This window comes from Alexandromys fortis, unplaced genomic scaffold, assembly GCF_014885135.2.
Source record: "Alexandromys fortis isolate MF-2015 unplaced genomic scaffold, M_Fortis_MF-2015_v1.1 scaffold_39, whole genome shotgun sequence".
Classification (NCBI taxonomy): Eukaryota; Metazoa; Chordata; class Mammalia; order Rodentia; family Cricetidae; genus Alexandromys; species Alexandromys fortis.
Window position 1 is genome coordinate 2,110,240 of NW_026067918.1, and position 23,780 is coordinate 2,134,019.

Here is a 23,780-nt window from a genome sequence, read left to right on the forward strand (position 1 = left end):
GTGGACACCTTCACGTCTCACGGTTAGACACAGACAGCTGAGACCCGAGGGAGTGTCTCCGGGGCACAGCCAGGGCACCAGCAAACAAGCAGGCAGACCTCAGCCAAGGCCCAGGCTTTCTCCGGCTCCTCGCTATCTAATATTTCCGTCTGACATGGAGTGGGTGCACAGAAGATCCACACCTGAAAACATTGCTGAACAGCTGGAGAAGAGGGGTGAGCATATCAATCAAGCTTTAACGAAACGGATGGAAATAGCGTGTACCTTCTCACAATGGAAAATGACTGTTCTAGGCCGTTAATATAAAACAGCTACTTGAAAGACGTCTCTAGTCTTCTGCAAATCAAATCGCTAGACTTCTAAGCACTAATTTTCAAACTCCAGAGGGGGAAAAAAATAGGAACGGACAAAATGCAGCTCGGTGTCAACTAAACTATAAATTGCAAAAGCTTCTGTCACGGAATTCTTTATTTTTTAAATACACAAAATGTCATCTTAACAGTGGTGTGTGTCTTCCCAGAAAGAGACATATTCACGGGTATAATACAAACTGAATGGTGGCTATTTTAAAATGGGGGGGTATGTAAAGGAAACCTGTGTTTATCCTTTGGAGAATTAGCAGTGGAAAGGCACAGCAACCTGGGTGGGCTTGTGCCATCTCATATAGAACTGCAAGAAATGGTTTTGAAATATACACATTTTTCTGTAGGGAATCTTGGTGAGTTAACTTGTATTTCTCACGTTTGGTCTGCAGGGAAAGGACACTGTGGTTTCCCATCATCTCCCTGAACGGCATGGTTATGGATCGAGCTCGGTTCCCATGTGTGGCGTGGCAAGCCCCTTGTCTTCTGCAGAGGTCTTGTGGAGAAGTCTCCCCGCTGATGTTGGGGATGGTCGGGTTTCCCTTGGTCTTCAGCTATTAATTCCATCCTACCACAACGTGGGCGATCAGGAGATAGCACATCCCTATGGTGCAGGACACGAGCATCATCGGGAAGCCCAGCCTGGAAAACAGAGAGACAAGGCCTCTGGTGAGAACAAAGAGATGCGGACTCTCTGTGTGTCATGCTATTGCAAAAGATGGACCCAGAATCTTATTAAGAAAAAAATTGGTCTTCCATTCAGGTTGTAAATATTTCTGCTATAACTCATGTGGCTAGGTCCCAGAAACCTGACACGGGTAGTGAGGGAATGAGCAGGTGACAGACATACAGACACACATATGTAAAAGCCGTGATTAGGTGAGCCACCGACTCTGTTCCACTAGCAGCGGTCCAGAAACTCAGGGTGTTGATTTTATATATATGAACATAGAAGGCAGGTTTGCTGTCTGCAGCTGAATGTGGATACAGGTTTATTGCATGCAGCCGGACAAGGAGGTGGGTTCAGCTAATCTTGGTAGCAGTCTCCTGCGTGTAGTCTAAGAACTGATGATGTCATATATTTACCCTATCCCTGCAGTTCCTTAACACCTTCAAAGTTTGTATACTGTCTCTCTAGATTTCGTGTCCTCTGCTTCACACCCATTGCACAGAGTCACGCTCCTCTCTTTATTTTCGGGCTTCTCACAGGGGTGTTCCCTCATCTGACCGATGTGAGTTCTGTGTCGCCAAGGGACAGTTTGGGTGCCTCTTGCTATGATCTGCACAGTTGGAATTGCCCCAGCTGGGGCAATAGGGAATGAAAAAAGGATCGCCTCTTACAAATGAGGCGGGCCAGGGGCGGCGCCGGAGACACAGCAGCGGCTCTCTGGAAACTCCCTGTTTATCTTATACATTGAAATCAATGAGGCAGGCTTTTGTATACAGCTGAACGAGGAGGCAGGATTACAGTGTGCAGCTAAACAAGGAGGTAGGTTTACCCAAGCTCGGGTGCAGGTCTCCCTTTATAAGGGAGCGGTCTCAGGCTGTAAGCAGCCCAGAGAAGCAAGCTGAGATCTGTATTTTCTATACGCATTGCCAACACCCACACACGACTGGCGGAAGGTTTTGCCACTTCTCTGGGCCTGATCCGGAGCAGGCTTTGCCGTGTCCATGAGTCTGGGGCACTGGGTTATGTTTGTTTCAATCATCCACGTGTGCTCCAGATTTCTTCTACTTGGCACATATTTTACACAGTGCCACTGTTTGGCTCTTTGGCACTTGTGTGAGGATCTGGGCTTAATTCTCACTGTTCTTTTCTCTCCAAAATAATCTCCGGATGCCTTCTTCAGCTGTGTCCAGTTGCAATCATCCTTCTATAGACCTCCAAAGGAAGTCATAAGCCTATCAACAAAGTCTCTCTCACTTAGGGGGAGCTGAAAGGTAGGATTGTGAGTTAAAACCATCTCTTGTCTAAAGAAGGTAACAGACAACCTGGCTTCCATCTGCAGTCGATGACATATATGTGGGATTTGAGTAGGGATGCGACTAACTAGGAAGGTCATCATGAGGAATTCGTGACTTCACATTGGTAAATCCTTAAAATAGAGGGTGATTGCGCAGTGAGCCCTCAACCAATGCCAGTCACTGCCCATGCCTCATCTGATCAATACCACGAGACAGGGTCAGAGTGTGCACACAGCCAGAGGACGCCCGCATGGTGTTTTAATCTTCTTTCTGTTGCTGTGATGAACACCATGACCAAAGACAACTCAGGGAGAAATGAAGTTATTTCATCTTACAAATTACCCTTCATCACCCAGGGAAGGTGAAGCAGGAATTCAAGTCAGAGTTCAACAAAAGAAACCAAAAATGGAGGAACACTGTTTACTTGCTTGCTCCCCTTAACTTTCTCAGTTACCTTTTTATACAGCTCGGGCCTCCTTGTCCAAGGATGTCCCTCCAGCAGAGGTCTGAATCCTCCTCCATTGATTAGGGACCAAGAAAACGTCCCATAGACATGCTCATAAGACAGTGTGATAAAAAGTAATTCTTTAATCGAGGTTCCTTTTCCCCAGGTGTCCCTAGTTTGTGTCAAACCGACTAGGAAAAGCCCTATCTTGTCAACTTGATACACGAACACATCGCTGTTAAACCTTTGCTTTCTTGTTTGTCCCTAAGATCTAAGGATATCATGAATAGCACAATTTAAAGCACAATCCAGCTTTTAAAAGTTCCACAGTCTATAAAACTGTCAATACTTTGAAAGTTTAAGATCTCCTTAAAATTCCAAGTGTCATAACTATGGATTCTGTTCAAATAAAAAACAAGTTACACACATTCTTACTTTAAAAGGGAAGAATATGGGTATGAGAATAACTGTATTTTAATAAAACGCAATCTCAGTAGTGTAAATCCCAACTCTGCAGCTCAGTGTCTGACATCTGGAACCCACACGTGATCTTCAAGGATCTAACGGGCTTGATCAGCCCCTAGCCAGCTCTGCCTTCCACAGCCACACACAAATTCAAGTGCCAGATGTGCTCTACATCAGCCACTGTCCTTAGTACTTGTTCCATGCCCTGCAAACTCTCAGGGAGTCCACTGTAACTGAGCTGTACCGTCGCTAATGGTCTCCCCGTCCTCACTGTAGAGACTTCAGCCATGTCATAGGATACCAAGCCTCAGCTGCCTTCCATGACCCCTTCATGGCTTCAAACCCAGTGTAGTTAGGCAGTTCTCATACATTATTTGCCAAGTTCTGCTGCCAGCTGGATCTGTTGCCTTGGTCCCCTTTGCACCACGGCTGACCCTGAGGCAACACTTCCTAGCCTAGAAGATTCCACCTCAATGATGCCAGTCTCTCAAGAAGCACAGCTGATTTCTCAGGCCCAGCTGACCTCATCCTTTGTCCCAGTAAAGTTCACTTCCAAATTAAATTTTTAATTATTTCTTTACTTTGATTTTTTTATGTGCATGGATGTTTTGCCTGCATGTCTGTCTGTACAAGCACATGCACGTAGGTTCAAGAAGGCCAGACAAGAGCATAGGAGCTCCTGGAATTAGAGTTCCAGAGATAGTTGTTAGCTGTCACGTGGGTTCTATGCACCAAAGAGCAACAAGGGCTCCTACCAATGAGCCATCTCACCAGCTCCTGCCATAGCTCTGCTTCCCTGGAAAATTTCACCAACCAGGCCTCTATTTTCTGCTTCATTCTCTTCGCTCCTATTGTCTAAGCTCCCACAGAACAGCTCCCTGAGTTCTGAGTGATCGGGGAACTTTCCAGCCCAGTGTTCCAATGTTTTCAGCATCTCCCCCAAACAACAGTCTGGCCTTCTGCACAATGCTCCACTCAGTTTCTGTTCCTCTTCTCTTTCTGCACGTCTCTGCTCTGTACTGTGACAATCACCATGCCCTAGCCAACTTGAAAAGGAAAGGGTTTATTTTATCTCCCAGGTTATAATCCATCGTGCAGACATGCAGCAGGAACTCAAGGCAGGCAACTGAAGCAGGAGCCATGGAGGAAAGCTGCTTGTTGCTTTGTTTGCCTGTGGTTTCCCCAACTGTCTTTTAAGATACAGCGTAGGACTACTGGCCTAGGAAAGGTATATCCCCCCATTGAGCTAGGTCCTCTTCCTTCAATTATCAATGAAGAAAATGCCCCCCACATGCCCACAGGCCAACCCAATGGAGGCAATTCTTCAATTAAAGTTCACTTTCCCCAGGTATCTCTAGTTCATGTCGCATTGACAATAAAATCTAACCAGTATAGACAGGAACATGAAATGTTTTTGACAAGGGAAAACCCAACTACACAGCACACAGGGGTCTGCTGGAAAAGAGAATGCAATGGTGTGATTCTCCAAAACTATAGGACAGACTTCTGGTTCTGAAGCAAGATGAAGAAAATATAGATCTTCCTATTGCCTGTTCCATTCTGAGCACAGCCAAGACTCTTGGGAATTAAAAAAAAAAAAAAACGGAAGATCCTAAGGGGGGACAGAAGCAGAATGGCAGCGTAGCTGAGAATCCTAAAAAAACAAAACGTGGCCTGGCAGTGAGCTGCCCTCCCCCATCGTCCATGAATCCCTCTAGGAAGCTGATACATGGGAATCTCAATAGACCGTAGAGTCCCAAAAGAAAAGGGGCCCCAAGGAAAGCCTGTTCTAACCAAAGGAGCAGGAAAGGGGAAGTCGAGGTAGGCAGCGGTAGCTGTAACTGCTGAGATACAGACAAACACCATGGGGAAGTTTTATTAAGACCTTCAGTCTGCCTCTTTGGCCACAGAGAGAGCCAGGACTTCCACCTCTCCGGGCTGTGCTGAATTCTCTTCCTGTGGAGTCAGGAGAGAGCTATAGAGAGCCTGGGAGCCTGGACATTTCCCCCCTGCTTCGAAGCAAAGAGGTCTGTGGCTCCCCAGCTGGGGGGCTGGAAAGGGAAAATAGGAGATGCGAGGCAAATGAGCCCCCAGCAGGCAATTACAAACACACTCGAAACCAATGGGGCAGGGGAAGTAGCTTCAAAGGAGCAGCAGCACGGAAAAGGTGGACCTGGTAAGCTCAGAACGTAAGATGGAAAGACAAAGTCAGGCCAACTGATGGGCGCCGTAACATAAGACAGCATGTGAAGGAAAGATCCACAAACTTAGACAAGAGAAAGTCACTCACCAGAGGAAAAAAAAAACAGACCGGAGAGCTAAGTACAGATCCTTGGGACCCCACATTACAAAGCTCCAGCTTGTGTGGCAAGAAGGAGAATGAGGGAAGACGCGCGCGCGCGCACACACACACACACACACACACAGGCACAGGCGCACACACACATGTATTCAAAGGAATAACAGCTGAAATTCACACCCTCCCCTCACCAAAAGAATGCATTCTAAAGCTGCAGTTTTCGACCTGTGGGTCAAGATCCCTTTGGGAATCAAATGACCATTTCCAGGAGCCACCTAAGACCATCAGAAAACACAGATATTTACATTGTGATTCATAACAGTAGCAACATTAGAGCTATGTTAGAAGTAGCAATGGAAATAACTTTCTGGTGGGGTCATCACAGCCTGAGGAACTGTGTTAAAGGGTTTCATCATTAGGAAGACTGAGAACCACTGCTCTGGAGGCTCAAGTGCTGGGTCCTTTCCTAGGAGCTGAGAGCCTCTGCTAAAATATATGGCCACAAGTTAAACTCCCTGAGTAGGAAAAGAATTTATAAAGTTGGGAGAGAGAAATGACAGTGGCGCTAGAGGCGAAATGTGATTTTCACATCAGAAACCAGCAGCTCAGCGGAACAGATTCCTGTATCCATTCCAAATCGCATCCATAGACGAAGGAAGACAGAAAGGGCAGCCTGTAACAAGAATGCTCTGGAAAGGAGACCATGCAAGAAGAACCCAAGGACCAGCAAGGACAATAAGAGAAACAAATGCTTCAGTCCCTCTCTACGGTTTTCAAGTGATGTTGGGTGGTTGAAGAAAAAGATGGAAGTAGCTAGAAAGGAGTTTAAATGTTTAACCACCGAGAAACCATATATGTCTGAGGTGGCAGAGGATATTAAATTATCTCAGTTTCATCGTTACATAATTCATATGCCCATGAACACATAAATATGTTCAAGTATGAGTTCATTAAAAATTGAACAAAATTAGTCTAGAAGATAGATAGATATAGATAGATGATAGATAGATGATAGATAGATAGATAGATAGATAGATAGATAGATAGATAGATAGATAGATAGACTAGATAGATAGATAGATAGATAGATAGATAGATAGATAGATGATAGATAGATAGATAGATAGATAGATAGATAGATTGATTGATAGACTAGATAGATAGATAGATAGATAGATAGATAGATAGATAGATAGATAGATGATAGATGATAGATAGATAGATAGATAGATTAGATAGATGGACAGATTAGATAGATAGATAGATAGATAGATAGATAGATAGATAGATAGATGATAGATGATAGATAGATAGATAGATAGATTAGATAGATGGACAGATTAGATAGATAGATAGATAGATAGATAGATAGATAGATAGATAGATAGATAGATAGATAGATATCTCAGTGATAGAACACTTTTCTGGTATACACAATTCAATCTTCAGCACTAAAACCGAAGATAAGAGGAATGAAATTAAAATATCACTTCTTTGATGCAATCCTCAAAATTACACAGGGATATTTAGACCAACCGTGGCACAGATTTGAGTGAGCAGCAAGAGGCTTAAGCGAATTTAGGTTTTCACACGCCCAAGGCAGTGAAACAGCAGGAGCAAGGGCTCTGTGAGTATCCGCTGCTGGCAGGACAGCAGCACAGAAGAACTCTAAGAAGTGGCGTGGAACCCACCAGAAGGCAGTAAAAGAAATGAAGGAACCGAAAAGAGAAAATCAACAGAAGCAAAAATAACATCGCACATTGGAGCACTACCAATCACCAACTGCGTTAAATGCGAAAAGCCTAAATAGGCTCATGAAAAACGTGGATTAGACAATGTCGTTTCAAACGCCCTGCATTCTGTCTATATGAAATTCCCTTCAACGGCAGGGATTGGCTAAAAATAAGAAGATATAGAGGAGAAACCATGCAAACACTGAGGAGAAGAAAAAGAGTGGCTATATTCGTGTCACATAAACTGTAATGAGAGCAAAGGAAATTTAGCAATGAATGCCAGAAATTGTGACTAATAGCTCAATACCGGTTAGGCTCACTCCAAAGATAAGAAACTACTTCACATCAGTACGTGCCCAGCAGGCCACGGTTTCCACTTTAATGATGCCTTACAAGACAATGAGGACCAGTGCAGGTTGATGGAGCTCCCGATCTACCAGGAGCTGTTCCAAATAAGCATTTTCCAGACAGAAGACCTGGGACTACATCAGACAAAGACTGGCAAAAACAACAGGTAAGAATGCCAATATACCTATGGATTACAGGATGTCAAACCCTCATTGACCTTAAACACGCCACTCTTCCTTTACATTGACAGTGTGGCTCAGCAGAAATCAAACAAGACTACACAGCCCCATCCCCTAGCTAGCATATGCAGTCCATCAGAATTCTACCCAGTAACAGCGGGCTGCATCTTCTTTTCAGGGTCCAGAAAGATTTTTGCCCAAACAGGCAATATTCTGAGCCATAAAAATAAGGCTCTCAAGATTTAAAATAATCACCACCACATATAATTAAATTAGAAACCAATGGAAGTAAAGTTAAAGAAAAAGTTCATGTAGCTTGAAATCAAAGAACACGCTTCAATACTCCCTGTGCGTGAGATGCTTTACAGAGAAAAAAGATCAATATGCAGAACTTAATGAGAATACTATATACCACAGATGGAAAGGGAGATTACAGAACTGAAAGTTTGGTTTTTAAAATCTCAGATCTTTAATATAAGTTTTTTTCATATTTATTTATTTATTATTGTTCTCTGCTCCCCTCCCTTCCTCTCTCAACCCCCTCTATCCTGTCCTCTGGCCCCCGTGTTCCTAATTTACTCAGGAGATCGTGTCTTTTTCTACTTCCCATGTAGATTAGATCCATGTATGTCTCTCTTAGGGTCCTCATTGTTGTCTAGGTTCTCTGGGATTGTGAATTGTAGGCTGTTTTATCTTTGTTTTATGTCTAAAAACCACTTACGAGTGAGTGCATATGATATTTGTCTTTCTGGGTCTGGGTTACCTCACTCAATATGATGTTTCCTAGATCCATCCATTTGCCTGCAAATCTCAAGGTGTCATTATTTTTCCCACTGTGTAGTACTCCGTTGTGTAAATGAACCACATCTTCCTTATCCATTCTTCAGTCAATGGGGCATTTAAGTTGTTTCCAGGTTCTGGCTATGACAAACAAGGCTGCTTTGAACATAGTTGAGCATATGTCCCTGTGGTACGATTGAGCAACCTTTAGGTATATACCCCAAAGTAATATTGCTTGGTCTTGAGGAAGGCTGTTTCCTAATTTTCTGAGAAATTGCCACACTAATATCCAAAGGAGCTGTTCCAGTTTGCACCCCCACCAGCAATGCGGAAGTGTTCCCTATTCCATGTTATCACATCCATACCATGTTATCACGTCTATCACCTTTTCTTTCATATCTGGATCATATATTTTTACCAGCATAAAATTATGTATGTATACATGACATGAAGATATAAGTGACATTGCCTCGGGAAGCAAAAAAGACTAACATTAGTGGGGAGGGAAGGAAAACGGGAGGGGACGTCCTACAGGGGTCTATGCACTGTATAGAACCGCTGAAGATATCCTTATGTCCCTCAGCACTGCGTAAAGTGAATTCATAGAACGAAAATTTAAATACCAAGAAATGAGAAGGGAGAAGGAACAAATTAGGTCTGCACTTAAATCCCTCACAGCCCAGATCTGCAGCAAAGTACAAAATGGCAATGAACAAAACCAGAGAAAACAAATGGAGACACTCGGAGTGGAAAGCAAATGGAACACCCAACCTAGTCATCGTAACCATTAAGTCCCAATTAATTATAAGATTAAAACAATTCCATCAAATTCAGAACAAGATTTTTTTTTTCTTGATACAGGAAAGCTTATCTTAAAATTTACATCTCTTTGTTCAAGTCCGTTTTCAAATCCTGACTTGCTTTTTTCAGTCAGTCAGTCTAATTTTATAACTCTTTGGGCATCTATACTGGCTGGTTTTGCGTGTCAATTTGACATAAGCTAGAGTCATCAGAGAGGAAGGAGCCTCAGTTGAGGAAATGCCTCTTCAAGATCCAGCTGTAAGGCACTTTCTCAATTAGTGATCAATGGAGGAGGCCCATCGTGGGTGATGCCATCCCTGGGCTGGTGGTCCTGGGTTCTATAAGAAAGCAGGCTGAGCAAGTCATGAAAAGCAAACCAGTAAACAGCTCCCCTCCATGGTCTCTGCATCAGTTGCTGCCTCCAGGTTCCCACCCTGTTTTGAGTTCCTGTCCTAACTGTCTTCAGTGATGAACGGCAATGTGGACGAGTAAGCCAAATAACCGCATCCCTCCCCAACTTGCTTTTCGCCATAGTGCTTTGTTGCAGCGATGGAAATCCTACTAAGACAGCAACGTTCAGGCATGTGTTCATTCTCTTGAAGTTCATTGGGTTATTTGTTTATGTCTTCTTTAAACTCCTTGAATTCTTTGATGAAGTTTATGATTGTTCTTTTGTAATTTGTGTTCCTGGGTTCTTACAGGTAATTCCCATTGGAGATTTATAGGACTTGGGGGAGGATTTATAAGATTTAGAGAGGGGTTATACTTTCTTAACTTTTCATACTATTTGTTGTTGTTGCAATGAAACCTGAGCGCATGGCCGTTTCTCTTGGTTGTATGTCTGATGTGGACACAGTTAGCCGGGTAGACGTACAGGTACATTCTGCACCAAATCTGGAGGTTGTGGAAGAGCTGTGGAAAGTTCCTCAAACTGGGCCTCAGCAGTGGATTTGAGACCTGGTCTCTGTCTGAGGATTAGGATGATTGCAGGAGGTTTGGGGTTAAGAGGGCAAGATGGATATCTTAAAATGTAAATGGGAAGGGACAGGCTATAAAATAGCGAAAATGATAACATTTACCAACATGAAGGTCTTGGTTACAGAGTGCCACAGAAACATATGGTCAAAGACTGTCACATGTCCAGCTAAGTTCTGACGAAAGTACAATTGGAGGAAGGATAACATTTAGACAGATGTTTCTGGAGTAGCCAGCTATTCAAAGTCCGGAAAGGGAATTTTGACTTCAACCTTATTCTTGAGCCTAAATTTGATGGATCATGGGTATAAATGTAAAAGAAAGCTGGAAAACACTTAGAAGGGAGCTAGGGTCAGATTCTTGGGGTATATAATTTAGTGAAGAGCTCTTATTGACAACGATAAAGGTATGATTCCATAAAAAATCTGAAACTATAATAAGAACATCTTTTAAGCCTTTGCTCAATGGATTGCCCATGAGAGGATGATGGTGGTCACAAACCGCGACAACGAGCTGACAACGGAGTCCTGTCTAGATACCCAAGATCCCTCAGACCTCAACAGCAGGAAACCTTAACAATCCAATTAAGAAATGAGCTGGAGACATGCAGAGGCATCTTCCTGAGAAAATGCATGACAGACATGCTAATGTTTGATATGTTGCTGCTATGGACCAGCCTGGAATGCTGGTGGGGCAACTGTCCCCTAAGGTGTGGGAGGACCTTGAGTGGACAAAGAACACAGCTGAGTGCCCCTGAACAGCAGCCTGGGGGGCAGAAGCCCCTGTGTAAGCTGTGCTGCTTGGCCAATGAGCTGTTTCTAGAAGCAGAGGGGAAGTTACTTAGGAGATGGAGCCAGAGGAGCTGGAGGGCCTGATTGAAGAGAGGCTCACTAAGCTGGAGGCAGACACAACAGCCTGTGTTTATTTAACAAGACCAAGAATCTGGGACAGGGAATTCAGGGAGGCATTTAATATTCACCCGGAGACAGGTGCAGAGAGGAAAAAGGGGGTAGCAAGGTGAGAAGGCTCAATAGTCTTTTCTATTAGTGGTTTAGGTTAGCAGACAAAGTGATGAATTCCAGTGTGTATCGGGGGAACTTGAGTAGCTGCCTCGGTAGCCCCTCAAGGCTCAGAATTGGATGTCTATAAGGCGAGGATCTGAGGGTAAAAACATTAACCCAATCATGTTACCTCTGTATCTTCTTTATTTTTCACGTGAGGGCTAATAGTGAAGTGAAGGGGCGCAGAGAAGAAGAAGAAGAAGAAGAAGAAGAAGAAGAAGAGGAGGAGGAGGAGGAGGAGGAGGAGGAGGAGGAGGAGGAGGAGGAGGAGGAGGAGGAGAGATCTCCACAAGGTTTCTAGGTTTTTATAGACATAGTTGGAAAATTTTACAGGTAAGGACAATGATAATTTGCATATCAAATCACAAAAGGGCAGGTAGAGCAGTGCTCCGGAACAGGTGACACCGCTCAGGAAAGAGCCAGCGTCCACGGGGAAATACCAGGCATCCCAAACCATTAGATACAATTGCTAAATGTCCTGGAATCCTGGATCCACCCGTTCTCATCCAATCTCTTTGGTGATAACCAGCTTTGGGGACACCCAGATTGTTTGTTAGCAAGGAGGGGGGGGCATCCTGCCTTTCTGCTCAATGCCTGTCTTCTACAAAAATTCTCTGTGGTCTGTTAGCAGGTAATTTTGCGGGACTGACTTTATGAAAATTTGACCATTAGAACAAAGAGTGAATGTGTCTTGTCAAGGCCTCACAGTGTGGGGGAATGGAGCAAGGTCACACCACTGTCTGTGCAGAGGTTACACTGCTGAGGTGTTCTGGGAATAAATCCCATTTCGAAGGGAAGAATCATGGCTTCACAAGGTTTTTACAGATTTGATGGCGACTTTTTCGAATGACAAGTGTTCCCGCAGCTCTGAAAAACGAGTACCCCATAGGTTGTCCACTTGTGGGTCTGCCTTTATGAATCTGTCAGCTGTACATTCACTGTAGAGTCCTGTGGGCTCCAGCAAATGTCACTTCACACAGATGTGCCATTGTCCTTTGTTCCCATCCGACTTCACCACCCGCCAATCAGATTATGATATGACGACAAGGAACAATGCATTCAAGGATAAATGCATATAGACCCTAGAGGCCTTAACTTGCAAAGATGCATGCTGGGAAGTTTCTATGCCTGCATACTAGGTCTTTCGGGACCAGGAGCCAAAACGCACCACACCTCCATGCTGAGTCTGGTCCCTCACTCGTTTCAAAGGAAATCTTGCATATAAACAGCATAAGATTTCAGTGGGGTTGCTTACATCTTTCGTGTTCTCAATCTTTGGACTCTGCATGGAGTCCTCCATCCCACACAGCTGTCTGGACTTGCTGCATTGCAGGACTCCAGGAGGGCCTCTCCAGCAGACACATTCGCTCAGACAAGCCCGCAGCTACGGGTAGTCTCAGGAAGGGCTGGCCCCAGATACAACTTTCAGACTCCGAAGAGTGACATTTCTGCAGAAAATGTGGGCGTGAAACAAGCATGAGTTATACAAACCCAACTGGCAGGAGCTTGGCACCCCTGGACGTTTCTGCCAGGCCAGGGGGAAAAAGCAACCCCCAAATATCCCCTCCGTTAATATTTGTTATGCTCCTTGGTCAACGTGATGGCAGTGGCAGCGTAGCTGTTTATTCTGCAGCTTTCTCTAGCCTGCAGGGACGCTTCAGTGTAAGAGTCCCCTTGGGGCTGGTGCTCTCCCCTGTCCTTCCAGGTGAGGGCGCTCCACTGGTGTTTCGGAGATTCACGCCCTTCCCCAGCCTGGAACCAAAAGTCCTTCCCGACCCTGCTGGGAATGCACAACATAATACATTTCTCACGTTGCTCCAAGTCCACCAGGGGCTCCTAACTCCCCGCAGACTCATTTCTCTTGCTCCCCAAGGCCTTCTGAAAGGCAACGCCGCTCTACCAAAGGGCTTAGGAAAAGAACATTTGCTCAGCTGTCAGTGTGACATTACGGTGTCCTTTCTCCGCGTGGTTCTTTTCAAACCCTTCCGCCCAGCCACCCCGTTGCCTTCCACAAGACAAAAGACACTTGAATGTCACAGTGAAACTCGGGATGCAAACTGTCAGATGAAGGCGGAGACAGGCACGCTTTGCAGACCCTATTTAGTTTTTAAGTCCAAAAGGGAGAGAAAAAAAAAAAGAGTCTGAACATCAGGCAACTAGACCGCAAAGGGCACAGAGGTGATGCTTTACCAGGCTCGACACAGGTCTTTTGTCGAACAGGGAATCTTCGCTAATAAAACTTTCTGCCTGCAGCGTAGATGGAAACTTTCTATTGTCTCTTTTCCCCAAGGCAGCCTGACTACAATTCTTTAAAAAAAAAAAAAAAAAAATGACACTTGATGCTTGCTGCCTTCCAGCAAAGGTGATCCTGGTTCTTTCTCTTCTAACCAGTGCTAGAGAAGAACGCAGGGTTTTCCACGTGGCAGAGGGGCTCTGCCACTGAACCACGTGCTGTTTCCCAGCAATGACATGAAGACTTTTTCTTCTGCAGGCCTGTGAAGGCTGGTCATAGCAAACACAGGCTACGGCCTTACGTAGGCACAGGGTCCCTTGAGATCGGCCCTTCCGCGTTGGGGCCTATCCTTAGGTCCTTCTCCGTCTTGTTTCACAGGTGTCAGACTTTGTTTTCTGGACCTCCTAGGGAGGCCACTCAGGAGAAATGGCTGGAAGGGCCCCCCATCTCCAAAGCCCCATCATTGTGTTTCCACCAGAGACAGGAAGGCAAGCGCACAAGATGGGAGTGAGCCCAGAGGACCTCAGTGGAGAGAGGGTGCATTCAGAGCTAGGAAGTCCCTTTGTAGGTCAGTAGCTGTCCCCTGCACTGAGCACTGTCCCCGCTTCCTGTAGCAGTCACAGGCTAAGAACCAGGACAGACAGCTTGGACATCACGGTAAGGAGCAACAATGCATCAGAGTAAAGAAGACACGGTTGGAAAGAGAAAGACACCCAAGGCGAAAACTAGAATATTTACCCTTGTTCCATCCCAGATGGCTTTTATTTCTTTCAGGCATTTAACCTTATAAACAGATCAATCATGGACTTACCCAACAAAAAGAGAGAGAGTAGGAAATGGAGAACGTTATATGACCTATTCTTTCTGGGATAAAAAAAAAAAGGCTTTGCACACACTTTCTCACTACACACTCACACTATACACTTCAGCCCACTGTGGTGTGTGTGTGTGTATGTGGTGTGCATGTGTGTGTGGTGTGTGTGGTGTGTATGTGTGTTGTGTGTATGTGTGTGTGGTGTATATATGTGTTGTGTGTGTATGTGTGTGGTGTATATATGTGTTGTGTGTGTATGTGTGTGTGGTGTGTATATTGTTGTGTGTGTATGTGTGTGTGGTGTGTGTATTGTGTATGGTGTGTGTGGTATGTATGTGTGTGTATGGTGTGTGTGGTGTGTATGTGTGTGTGGTGTGTATGTGTGGTGTGTGTATGTGTGTGTATGGTATGTGTAGAGTTGTGTGTGTGGTATGTGTGGTGTGTGTATGTGTGTATGTATGAGTGTGTATGTGTGTGTATGTATGAGTGTGTATGTGTTGTTTGTGTATGTATGTATGTGTTGTGTGTGCCGGTGTGTGCGTGTGTATGTCTGTATGTGTATGTGTGTATGTGGTGTGCATGTATGTGTGTATGTGTGTATGTATGTGTGTATGTGTGTGTTGTGTGTGTGTATTGTGTGTGTATGTGTGTTACTGTAAATTGAACCCAGGGCCTGTGCATGCTCAGCAGAAGCTTTAGCACTGAACGATACCCTCAGCCCTACTGACGACTTCAGTTACCCCACTTCTGCAGCTAAGTCTACCTGAGGTCCACAGTCCCCCACAGCTTCCCCTGGCATTCTCCATGATGGGCCCTAAAGGGCCTAAAACTAGGAACCTCAGAGGAGCAAATAAACTCCCCACTCAGGACAAGCAGAAGAACACCTGCCCGACAAGAAAGGCACCCTAGCAATGGGAGCATCTGCTGAACTCATCTGACCCTGGAACCATAAGGACCCCCACCCCTGCCACCAGCCACCAGCATTCCCTATTCTGCCCTACAAAGCCCCAAACACTGTGCACCCAGACAGCTATCTCCACCCCCACAGAGAGATGGATTTTCCTCAATTGTTCTGAATAAACAGTAACTCTACTCCTGCAAAAGGCCAGTCTCCATTTCTCCTATTTCCAAGTTACCTGGATCAATCCAGATCGAACAGGCCTTGGAAATCAGGCAGCTCAGGACGCCACAGGGACGTGCCACAGATTGGAAGCTTTTTATTAAAGATTTATATTTATCTGTGTGTATGTGTATGCATGCGTGTGTGTGTGCCTGTGTGTGTGCTTGTGTGTGTGCGTGTGTGTGTGTGTGCTTGTGTGTGTGTGCCTGTGTGTTGTGCCTGTGTGGGCCTTTGTGTGGGCCTGTATGTGGGCTCTGTGTGTGTGTGTGTGTGTGTGTGCCTGTGCCTAGGATTGACGCTGGGTATTCCTCTTGACCTGGAGTCTAGAGGACGGGAGCTGTTGGGTATTTCAGTATACTGTGTGCAATGGCTCAACCCTCTAGTGGCCTGCAGAGGAGGAAGAGGGCATCGCCTTATCTGACTCTGGAATTACAGGAAGCTGTGAGCTGCCTGATATGCTTTCTGAACCCAAACTCAGGAGCTCTGAAAGGGCAGTTCTCCACTGCTAACCACTGAGCACTGGGGCTGAGGGTCTTACTCATCAGAAATGAACCGCGTCTCAGGCCAGAAGCCTGAGGACAGAGCATCTCCAGATTTCATTTCTGCTGTGGCCTCTCTTTTGGTGGCCCTCCGGATATGTCTGTGTCCTGTCTCCTCCAAATAGAAAGACACCATCCATAATGGAAAAAGGCCTGGCCATACGACCTCATCTTAATTAATTAGCTATTTAAGCATCTTATCCTCAAACATACACACATTCTGAGATGTTGGGGTTAGAACCATAATATACAAGTTTTGAGTCAGAACCATTCAGGCCCATAACAACATCAAATATGAAAGTCCTTATCCTTAAGTACAAACCATTTCCTAGCTTTTCTCCTTGGACCAAATTCTCCTTGGGCATTCAATGATTCATGGTTTTCTCCTTAGCATATTTAGTTTATCAGTATGAAAACATGACCTTCTATTACTCTCAATATTTCATTTTTTTTCCATCTTTAAATGAATTTTCCTGCTTCTACAGTAGTTTTGTCCCACACTAATGCATGTTTAAATAGCTACCTTAACATTTTTAGGTGTGTTTTCATGGAACTCGTAGCCTGTCTGCCAGTTTTTGGCACTAAGTGCACACTTTTAATCCCAGCCCTCAGGAGGCAGAGGCAAGGGGATCTCTGTGAGTTCGAGGCCAGGCTGGTCTACAGAATGAGTTCCAGGACAGCCAGGGCTGTTACACAGAGAAACTTTGTCTGGAAAAACCAAGGGGGAAATAAAAGAGCTCATAGCAGTGCAGTTAAGGGCAGAACCCATGAGCCACGAATGAATGACTTTGAGGCTTCTGCTCTTTGTCTGCAGTAGCAGAGGGCAGGAATGCTCTAGGGTATTTCAGCTCACTCTCTGCAGAGGTTTGGCTCTGGAGCAGACCATGGGAGAGCCTTGGTCATTGAGGACTCCATTTCTGCTCCTAGGGCACACAGTCCCCACCCTGCCAGCATGGTCAGAGGACAGCACCTGACATTTGTCGGCTATTCTGATTTTGTTGCGCAGGGAAGCAGTCAGTCAGAACTTCCGGGAATATTGAGAGGTTTTGCTCACCCTTCCTCTAGCAGAGAGCACAGAATACTGAGAGGAACTCGACTCCTTCTAACAAGCCGCTCATAGACCACAGTCTACAGGAATTTTAAGCCTATTAAGCAGTGGAATTGGCAAGAAAATCATATTTCAGGCCGAAACCTTAAACTTTACACACGGATAATAATTATGTTAAATCTACTTTATTAATTTGAATTTCTTATGTTAAAATTGAGGCACAAGACTTGTGACCAAGGCAATAGTATGGATGCAGTTTTACCAGCCAGCTTTAGGCTTTGGCGTCAGACCTTCTGCTGAACCTCCAAGGCGTGCTGTCCATTTATAATCCAATGCCTTTCCCCTCCATTCCCCCATAATTCAGCAGCTATATCATAGGCATTATTTCGCACTCTGTACTATTACAGGTGTGCCCTGAATGGGATAGGCCTTATGCAAGACTCCTGTTAAAAATCTGATTCTCAGCACAGCTGTACTGGGAGACGTCCGGGCACTACAGGTTAAGACAATCAAGATGGATCGGAGCTGCTCTCCAGTGCACCACCCTCTGGTGGAGGGCTGCAGAGTCTGGCAAGCATGCTCAGCTTGCTGCTACTCATTCAGGCTCAGAGTCTTCCTGAGCCAAAATCCAAGCACACAGCCATGCCCGCAAAAGTCTTCCTGCAGAAGCAACGACTGCTCACCCTGGCTGCAGCTTGAAGTCCTTGGAGTGTTTCCCGCGGGCGCTGCTGAAGTCAAATTCCAAAGTAAACTAAACTTAGAAACACTTAACGAAGAACTACATAGATCACTTAGTTCAGCATGGGCTATATAGGGTGTGGTCTCAAAAACATAATGTTCCTCCAAAGACTGGACATCAGCTTTTGACCTGGCCACCGCCTTTTGGAATGACGGTAAGCACCAGTGCCCTGGGGAGCCTTTTCTAGAGGAAAGAGAAGGCTGTAGGACTAGAATCAGTAAGCTCTTAGCAGCCATGGTCCAGTTTATGCTCGCGTGCGTGCGCGAGCACACACACACACAAAGATACAAATGGAAAATTAGTGGTTCACAAACATGTCTCTACAAAAGTTTGAGTGAGGAAATTCCTGTGCTCTTGTATAATTCAGAATCCATCCTGGAATTCTGGGAGAATACCTCCCTCATCTGCCTCATTCTGTAATAAATATCTCCTATTATAAATTCCCCCACCCCCAACACCAGATGTGAGGATTCAGCATAGCGTATCATTCTATGAGCACTGTAGTCTCAAAGCAGACCTTTGCAGTTAAAGAGTCCTTTACCTCCCCAGGCATTCCATGGTGGGCTCTGGCCCTCACCTGCTCCCTTGGGAGGGTCAGAAATTCTGTACACACTCAGTTCGCGGTTTTTTCCTTAGAGCCACGTGGAAAGACCTCATTTTGGAAGAGGTTCGAAGTCAACCTCCTACCTCTTCCGTAGTCTCTCTTTCTCATTCTTTTAATTCCTCACAGGAAGACCCGTAAGCCTTCAGCCGTTCTTACTCGATGAAGTGTAGCTAGTGTCTCCATGTTCCCCACGCTCATGGTTTCCAGACAATCACACTCTATGAAGCTAGTGTCTCCATGTTCCCCACGCTCATGGTTTCCAGACAATCACACTCTATGAAGCTAGTGTCTCCGCGTGCCCCATGCTCATACTGTCAAGGCAAACCTTCACAGTGGCACATGGGTAGAGGATATGGCGTGTTTAGTGACTTGTAGATTATTTTTTAGTTGCCATTTTCCCATGGATGGATATGGACTTCCTGAGATCTTTAAGTGAGATCCACGCATACGTGCATTTTTTTTGCATGCTTTAACACCCTGAATTCTACTCTATCCTCTCTTCTACACCAAAGGCATAGAATGAGGGAAGATATTCTGGAAACCTTTAAGGGAAACCTGCAGTCTGCAAGTAAACTATAATGAAGTCACAGAACTTTAGATGTGAATTAGCTCAGCTGTGATTTTGTCTACCCTGTGCACATGAGAGGCTGAGGCCTGAGCTGCCAGGGGGCTGCTGAGGCCCCTTCCTTTAGAGAGATGTTTTTGCAGACCTACCATGCTCTGATAGATTGTATTTTATGCGGCAGTGAAGCGGGCATGCAAAAGCATCTGTTTAGCTGTTCCATTGTCTAAAATTTAGAGCTGAAATCAATTTTTCAACTACTCTATGGACTTTCATCCATTATCTTATAACATAATGGCCCCTTTACATTTCCACTTGCCTTACATATACGTGATGTCTAAGACTAACAGAAAGCTATATGTAAAATAATGCTACATTTGATAGTTCCGGTTCTTGGGAAAACCCGAGCCCGGCGGGGGCAACTGCAATGAAATGAAAGAAGAAAATAAGAGAGTCTGGAATGGCAGATCACGTGTCTCTGGAACAAAACTCCGTTGTCCAAAGGGAAGGTATGTTATGGGAAATTTCCCAAGAAATTTTCTGGGAATGCTTTCTAAGGCGAGTTGTGAGGGAAGTGTGTCAGGACACAGGGTTTCTCTGTGTAGTTCTGGCTGTCCTGGAACTCACTCTGTAGACCAGGCTGGCCTACTCGCTGAGATCCGCCTGCCTCTGCCTCCTGTGGGGGCCAGCCATGATAAGCTAAATATGGACAGGTCACCCAAAGAAAGTTCTTTCCTTCCAACCATTATCACCTGAGACTCTGGCCATCAATGAATTTAAATGGAGTCTGGAGTCTCAACAATTTACCCTGAGAAAATGCCTGGCTGCAAGAGGAACCACAGGCCAAGATTGCCCGACCCCCACCCAAGAGCAGACCATTCAGAGGAAATACCTGGCATTCCAAGAGCTGTAGATAGAGACACCTGCCAGCGTACCTCAACAGGACACCCCTAGACAAATGTCAGCCAATTGGGGGGTCCTGAACCTCAGAGACCCCTTACCCCCATCTTTACTACTATAAAACCCTATTCTAATTGAGCTCGGGGCTCTCCAGTTATTCCAATACATTAGACACGGAGAGACCGAGTTTGCAAACTTGATTAAAAATAAAGGCTCTTTGCTTTTACATATGGGGCTCGGTTTCCTTGTTGGGTTGCAGGGATCTCGCGAATTTGGGGATAACAGCTCCCAAGTGCTGAGATTAAAGGCGTGCGCCACCACTGCCCGACATGCTACAGTTTTTTTTAACTGTATTGATAAACTTACAAAACGTGATACAATATTTTTACTATAATCAGCATTAGTGTCTCGACTGCGGGGGACTGGGGGAGACGACCCTTGCCCTCCTGTGCCTTTTCTTCTTTTCGTTTCCTGCATTGCCCTCCCTGGAAGTCTTTAGATCTAATTACTCATTTAACCATGTACATTGAAACCCGCTGTTCCCAGGAGCGCTTTAAAGCAAGCGAGGCCTCTCCTACCTTTAGTGCATTATAAACAGGCTACAAGATGTGTGTGAGTCTCAGTAGTCTCGGTTTATTAAATCATTGATCAAACACGCGACTCTGGGCTGCGGCTATGGAATTCTAAGAGAAAGTATAGGGGTTCTCTGCAGGATGCAGCTACGTGGTCCCATGCCTAAGCAAGATCTGTAAGGCTCTATGCTGGATGCGCTACGTGGTGGTCACGTGCCTAAGTGAGCTCTGTAAGGCTCTATGCTGGATGTGGCTACGTGGTCACGTGCCTAAGCGAGATCACTAAGGCTCTATGTTGGATGTGCTATGTGGTCACATGCCTAAGTGAGCTCTGTAAGGCACTGCTGTAACCACCTATGACAATGTCAGCTACACCTCGCACAGTGAACAGACCCCTGGCATTCAGAGATGAGATGAAGCACTATAGTAAGCAGCAGGACCACAGAATAGCAGTCAAAGCCACCGTGGACAGCCGGTGTGGTGGTGTGTCACTGGGACACCATGGAGAAAGAGAAAAGACAGCTTAGTTTTGGAAATCTGTTTCCCCATGTCATGTGCCTTGATGAATGACCATAGCTAACTGAGTCAAATCCAGTCTAGAGCTCAGAGCTGGAAGATAACTACCAGCCGTATACTAAAAGCCCAGACAAATGGCAAACCAAAACTACTCCTGAATCCATCGAGTGGCGGAAGATCCAGAGCACTACGGGCCCAAAGCTTAAACAGAGGTCGGCCGCTGTATAGAGATGGGTGACATGAACATCCCTTTGCCCGTCAGACACCTACCAGACATTGTTATGAAGAGTTTAGTCCTGACAGCAGAATGTGAACAAGTGAGAGAATACACTAATCGTAGAGATTCAGGTGCAGGGATAATTAGTGCTTGCATCCTCACCCTGTACCCACAGAAGAAGTACCCATCCTAAGAAGGCCAGCTTCTGATGCAGGCCCAGCAGAGGGGTTGGCATCTACTCCAGCGGGTCTGACCCCAGGCCCGGGTCCATCTCCAGGATATCTAGATGGACCAAAGTGCAGAGTTGCTGGGATCAGGGAAATAAATGCTGCGCTCTTAGATCCCCGGTGAAGATCTGCTGAACCCCGGAAGACAAACACTAAGACTCCAGCGAGGAGTGGATGCAAAGAGAGAGGACGCTATGTTGGAAGCAGGAGAAGGGAGAAAGTGGATTGGCAGGCATTGGGGCAAGGACCAAGAGTTATTTAATATGATGGCAAGACATTGTATGGAATTCGTAAAGTATCAAACTAAAAATAAATCACGGCATTATCCCTGTGCTAGCCCAAACTAGATCAAACTCCACCATGGAGAGGGCAGCTGGACATGAAGTCCTGGTCCAAAACAAGCAAATCATATCTGCTTGGAGCGGGAGACTCAATTTCCTTTAATAAGAGTGTGCAGCCTCTGGCAAGCCTACCACACGTCCAGGTGTGCATAGTCAGCATAAATTAACTGGATTTGATGGATGAATAAAAGACAAGAGGACGCAAAGCTGCCTGGGTAGGGGAGAGAGATATGTCTGGGAGGAGCTGGCGGGGTGAACATAATCAAACCACATTGCACAAAATTCTCAAAGAACTAATGAAAACTTTAAAAAAAAAGTAGTGCCGTCAACTACCAATCGTGTATGCTAGCTAACACTTGAGCCTCTGGGGACATTTCACATTCTAGCCACGACATTAACTTAAACACAGAGTAACATGATGGGAATCTCAAGATTTCAGAGAGCTGCAAATATCCATAGCAACAACCAATCTCAAGGCAAGACTGAATCAAGCCCTGCCGTGAAGGCCTGAGAGACAGAAATGTGTTTTCATTTCCCAGTAGAAATGACTGCTTGCTTTCATTTCTACTACACAGATTTCAGCCCCAGGTCTGAGACAAATGAATGATCTGGGGAGGAGGTTGGAAGGAAGAATAAAATACTCTGAGAAGACAAAAGGATGTACACTCTACCAGTCCTCCACCTCTCCTGGAGTCCTCCACCTCTCCTGGAGTCCTCTATATCTCCTATAGTCCTCCACCCCTCCTGGAGTCCTCCACCTCTCCTGGAGTCCTCCACCACTGAAGTCTCTGCTCATTTCCTCTGATCTCTCCAAATAGTTTTTTAAGACTTCCCTTTAGGGGTTGGCGTAGTTTCTCAGTCTGTCAGAGATTTGCCAGAGGTTATTCTGAATTAACTTGCCTAGTAGGACACCTCCAACCCCCATGCCAACCAATATGTGTGGGATTGGGGCTGCAGTTACAGTTCAGGCATTCGGAGCTCCTGAATCTTTAATTCTCTGCATGTGCATGGCTTTCCACACGAACCAGTGAGGAGTGGTGAGCTCCTCTCTGGCCTTAGGACATGCCCAGCACTCCAGGCTCTGAGGACACAAGAGCTTGTCAAAGCCTGCTCTATCTGTTCAGTTACCTGGATCTCCTTTTGAAGGTCTGGCTAGCACGTGTATCACTTTTTTAAAAAAACTACGTCAGTGAAAATATAAGGCCTTTTCAAAGACTGGTGCTCTTAGCATGGCATGCCCACACACACAATGAATATTTAATCATATCTCATACCATATGCAAAAGTCAACTCAGAGGAATAATCGGAGACTGATGGTTTTTGAGTGCTGGGTGCAAAGCCAGGGTCTTAAGCATACTAAGCAAGCACTTTACCCTTGAGCTGCTGCCCTAGCCCAGAGCACAGATCTAAGAGAACTAAAATGTAAACCTTGTAGAGTCATCTAAACACTCACAGGGCATAGGGAAACATGTTAGCCCCACAGTAGAGTATAAGAGAAAAATCTATGGCATTGTGTTAGCTACAGTGTTTAGATATAACAATAAAAGCAGGATCTATGAAAGAACTCATCAACTGGGTTTCATCATAATGAAAACTGTCGTCAGGTATGAACTGCTTTTGCAGAGAAAAAGAAAAATTTGTAAACAGTTATATAGCAAAAAGCATGTATTCTGAACATATAAAACCCTTCTTAACCTCAGTAGCAAGAAACAATACAGTTTAAGAAGCAGTGTAGAGCTCCTTTGTCCCCACTAGCCTGCCTGCAGCAAGCTAGGTAGGTCCTTTGTTTTCGAGACACCTAGCAGCAAGGAGTTCCGGTCCAGGCACCAGGAGAGACATCACTGGGGTGAGTGAGTTTCTGACCGCGGCAGCAGCCCGGGACAGGGAACTCAGACACCCCTCCTACACTTCCTGGTCATCCTCAGGGGCTACTCT

At 45.4% G+C, this 23,780-nt stretch overlaps 1 protein-coding gene across 2 annotated transcripts in view; it reads right to left on the reverse strand.

Annotated features, from left to right (window-relative positions):
- Positions 1-528: 528 nt before the first annotated feature.
- Positions 529-23,780, reverse strand: part of Oca2 (OCA2 melanosomal transmembrane protein) — a 206,787-nt gene continuing 183,535 nt past the window's right edge. For both annotated transcript variants that reach the window (XM_050140365.1, XM_050140364.1), the window contains exon 23: positions 529-1,004. In XM_050140365.1, coding sequence (XP_049996322.1) covers positions 920-1,004 — 85 coding nt within the window. In that variant the 3' untranslated portion in view covers positions 529-919. The remainder of the gene's footprint in view (positions 1,005-23,780) is intronic.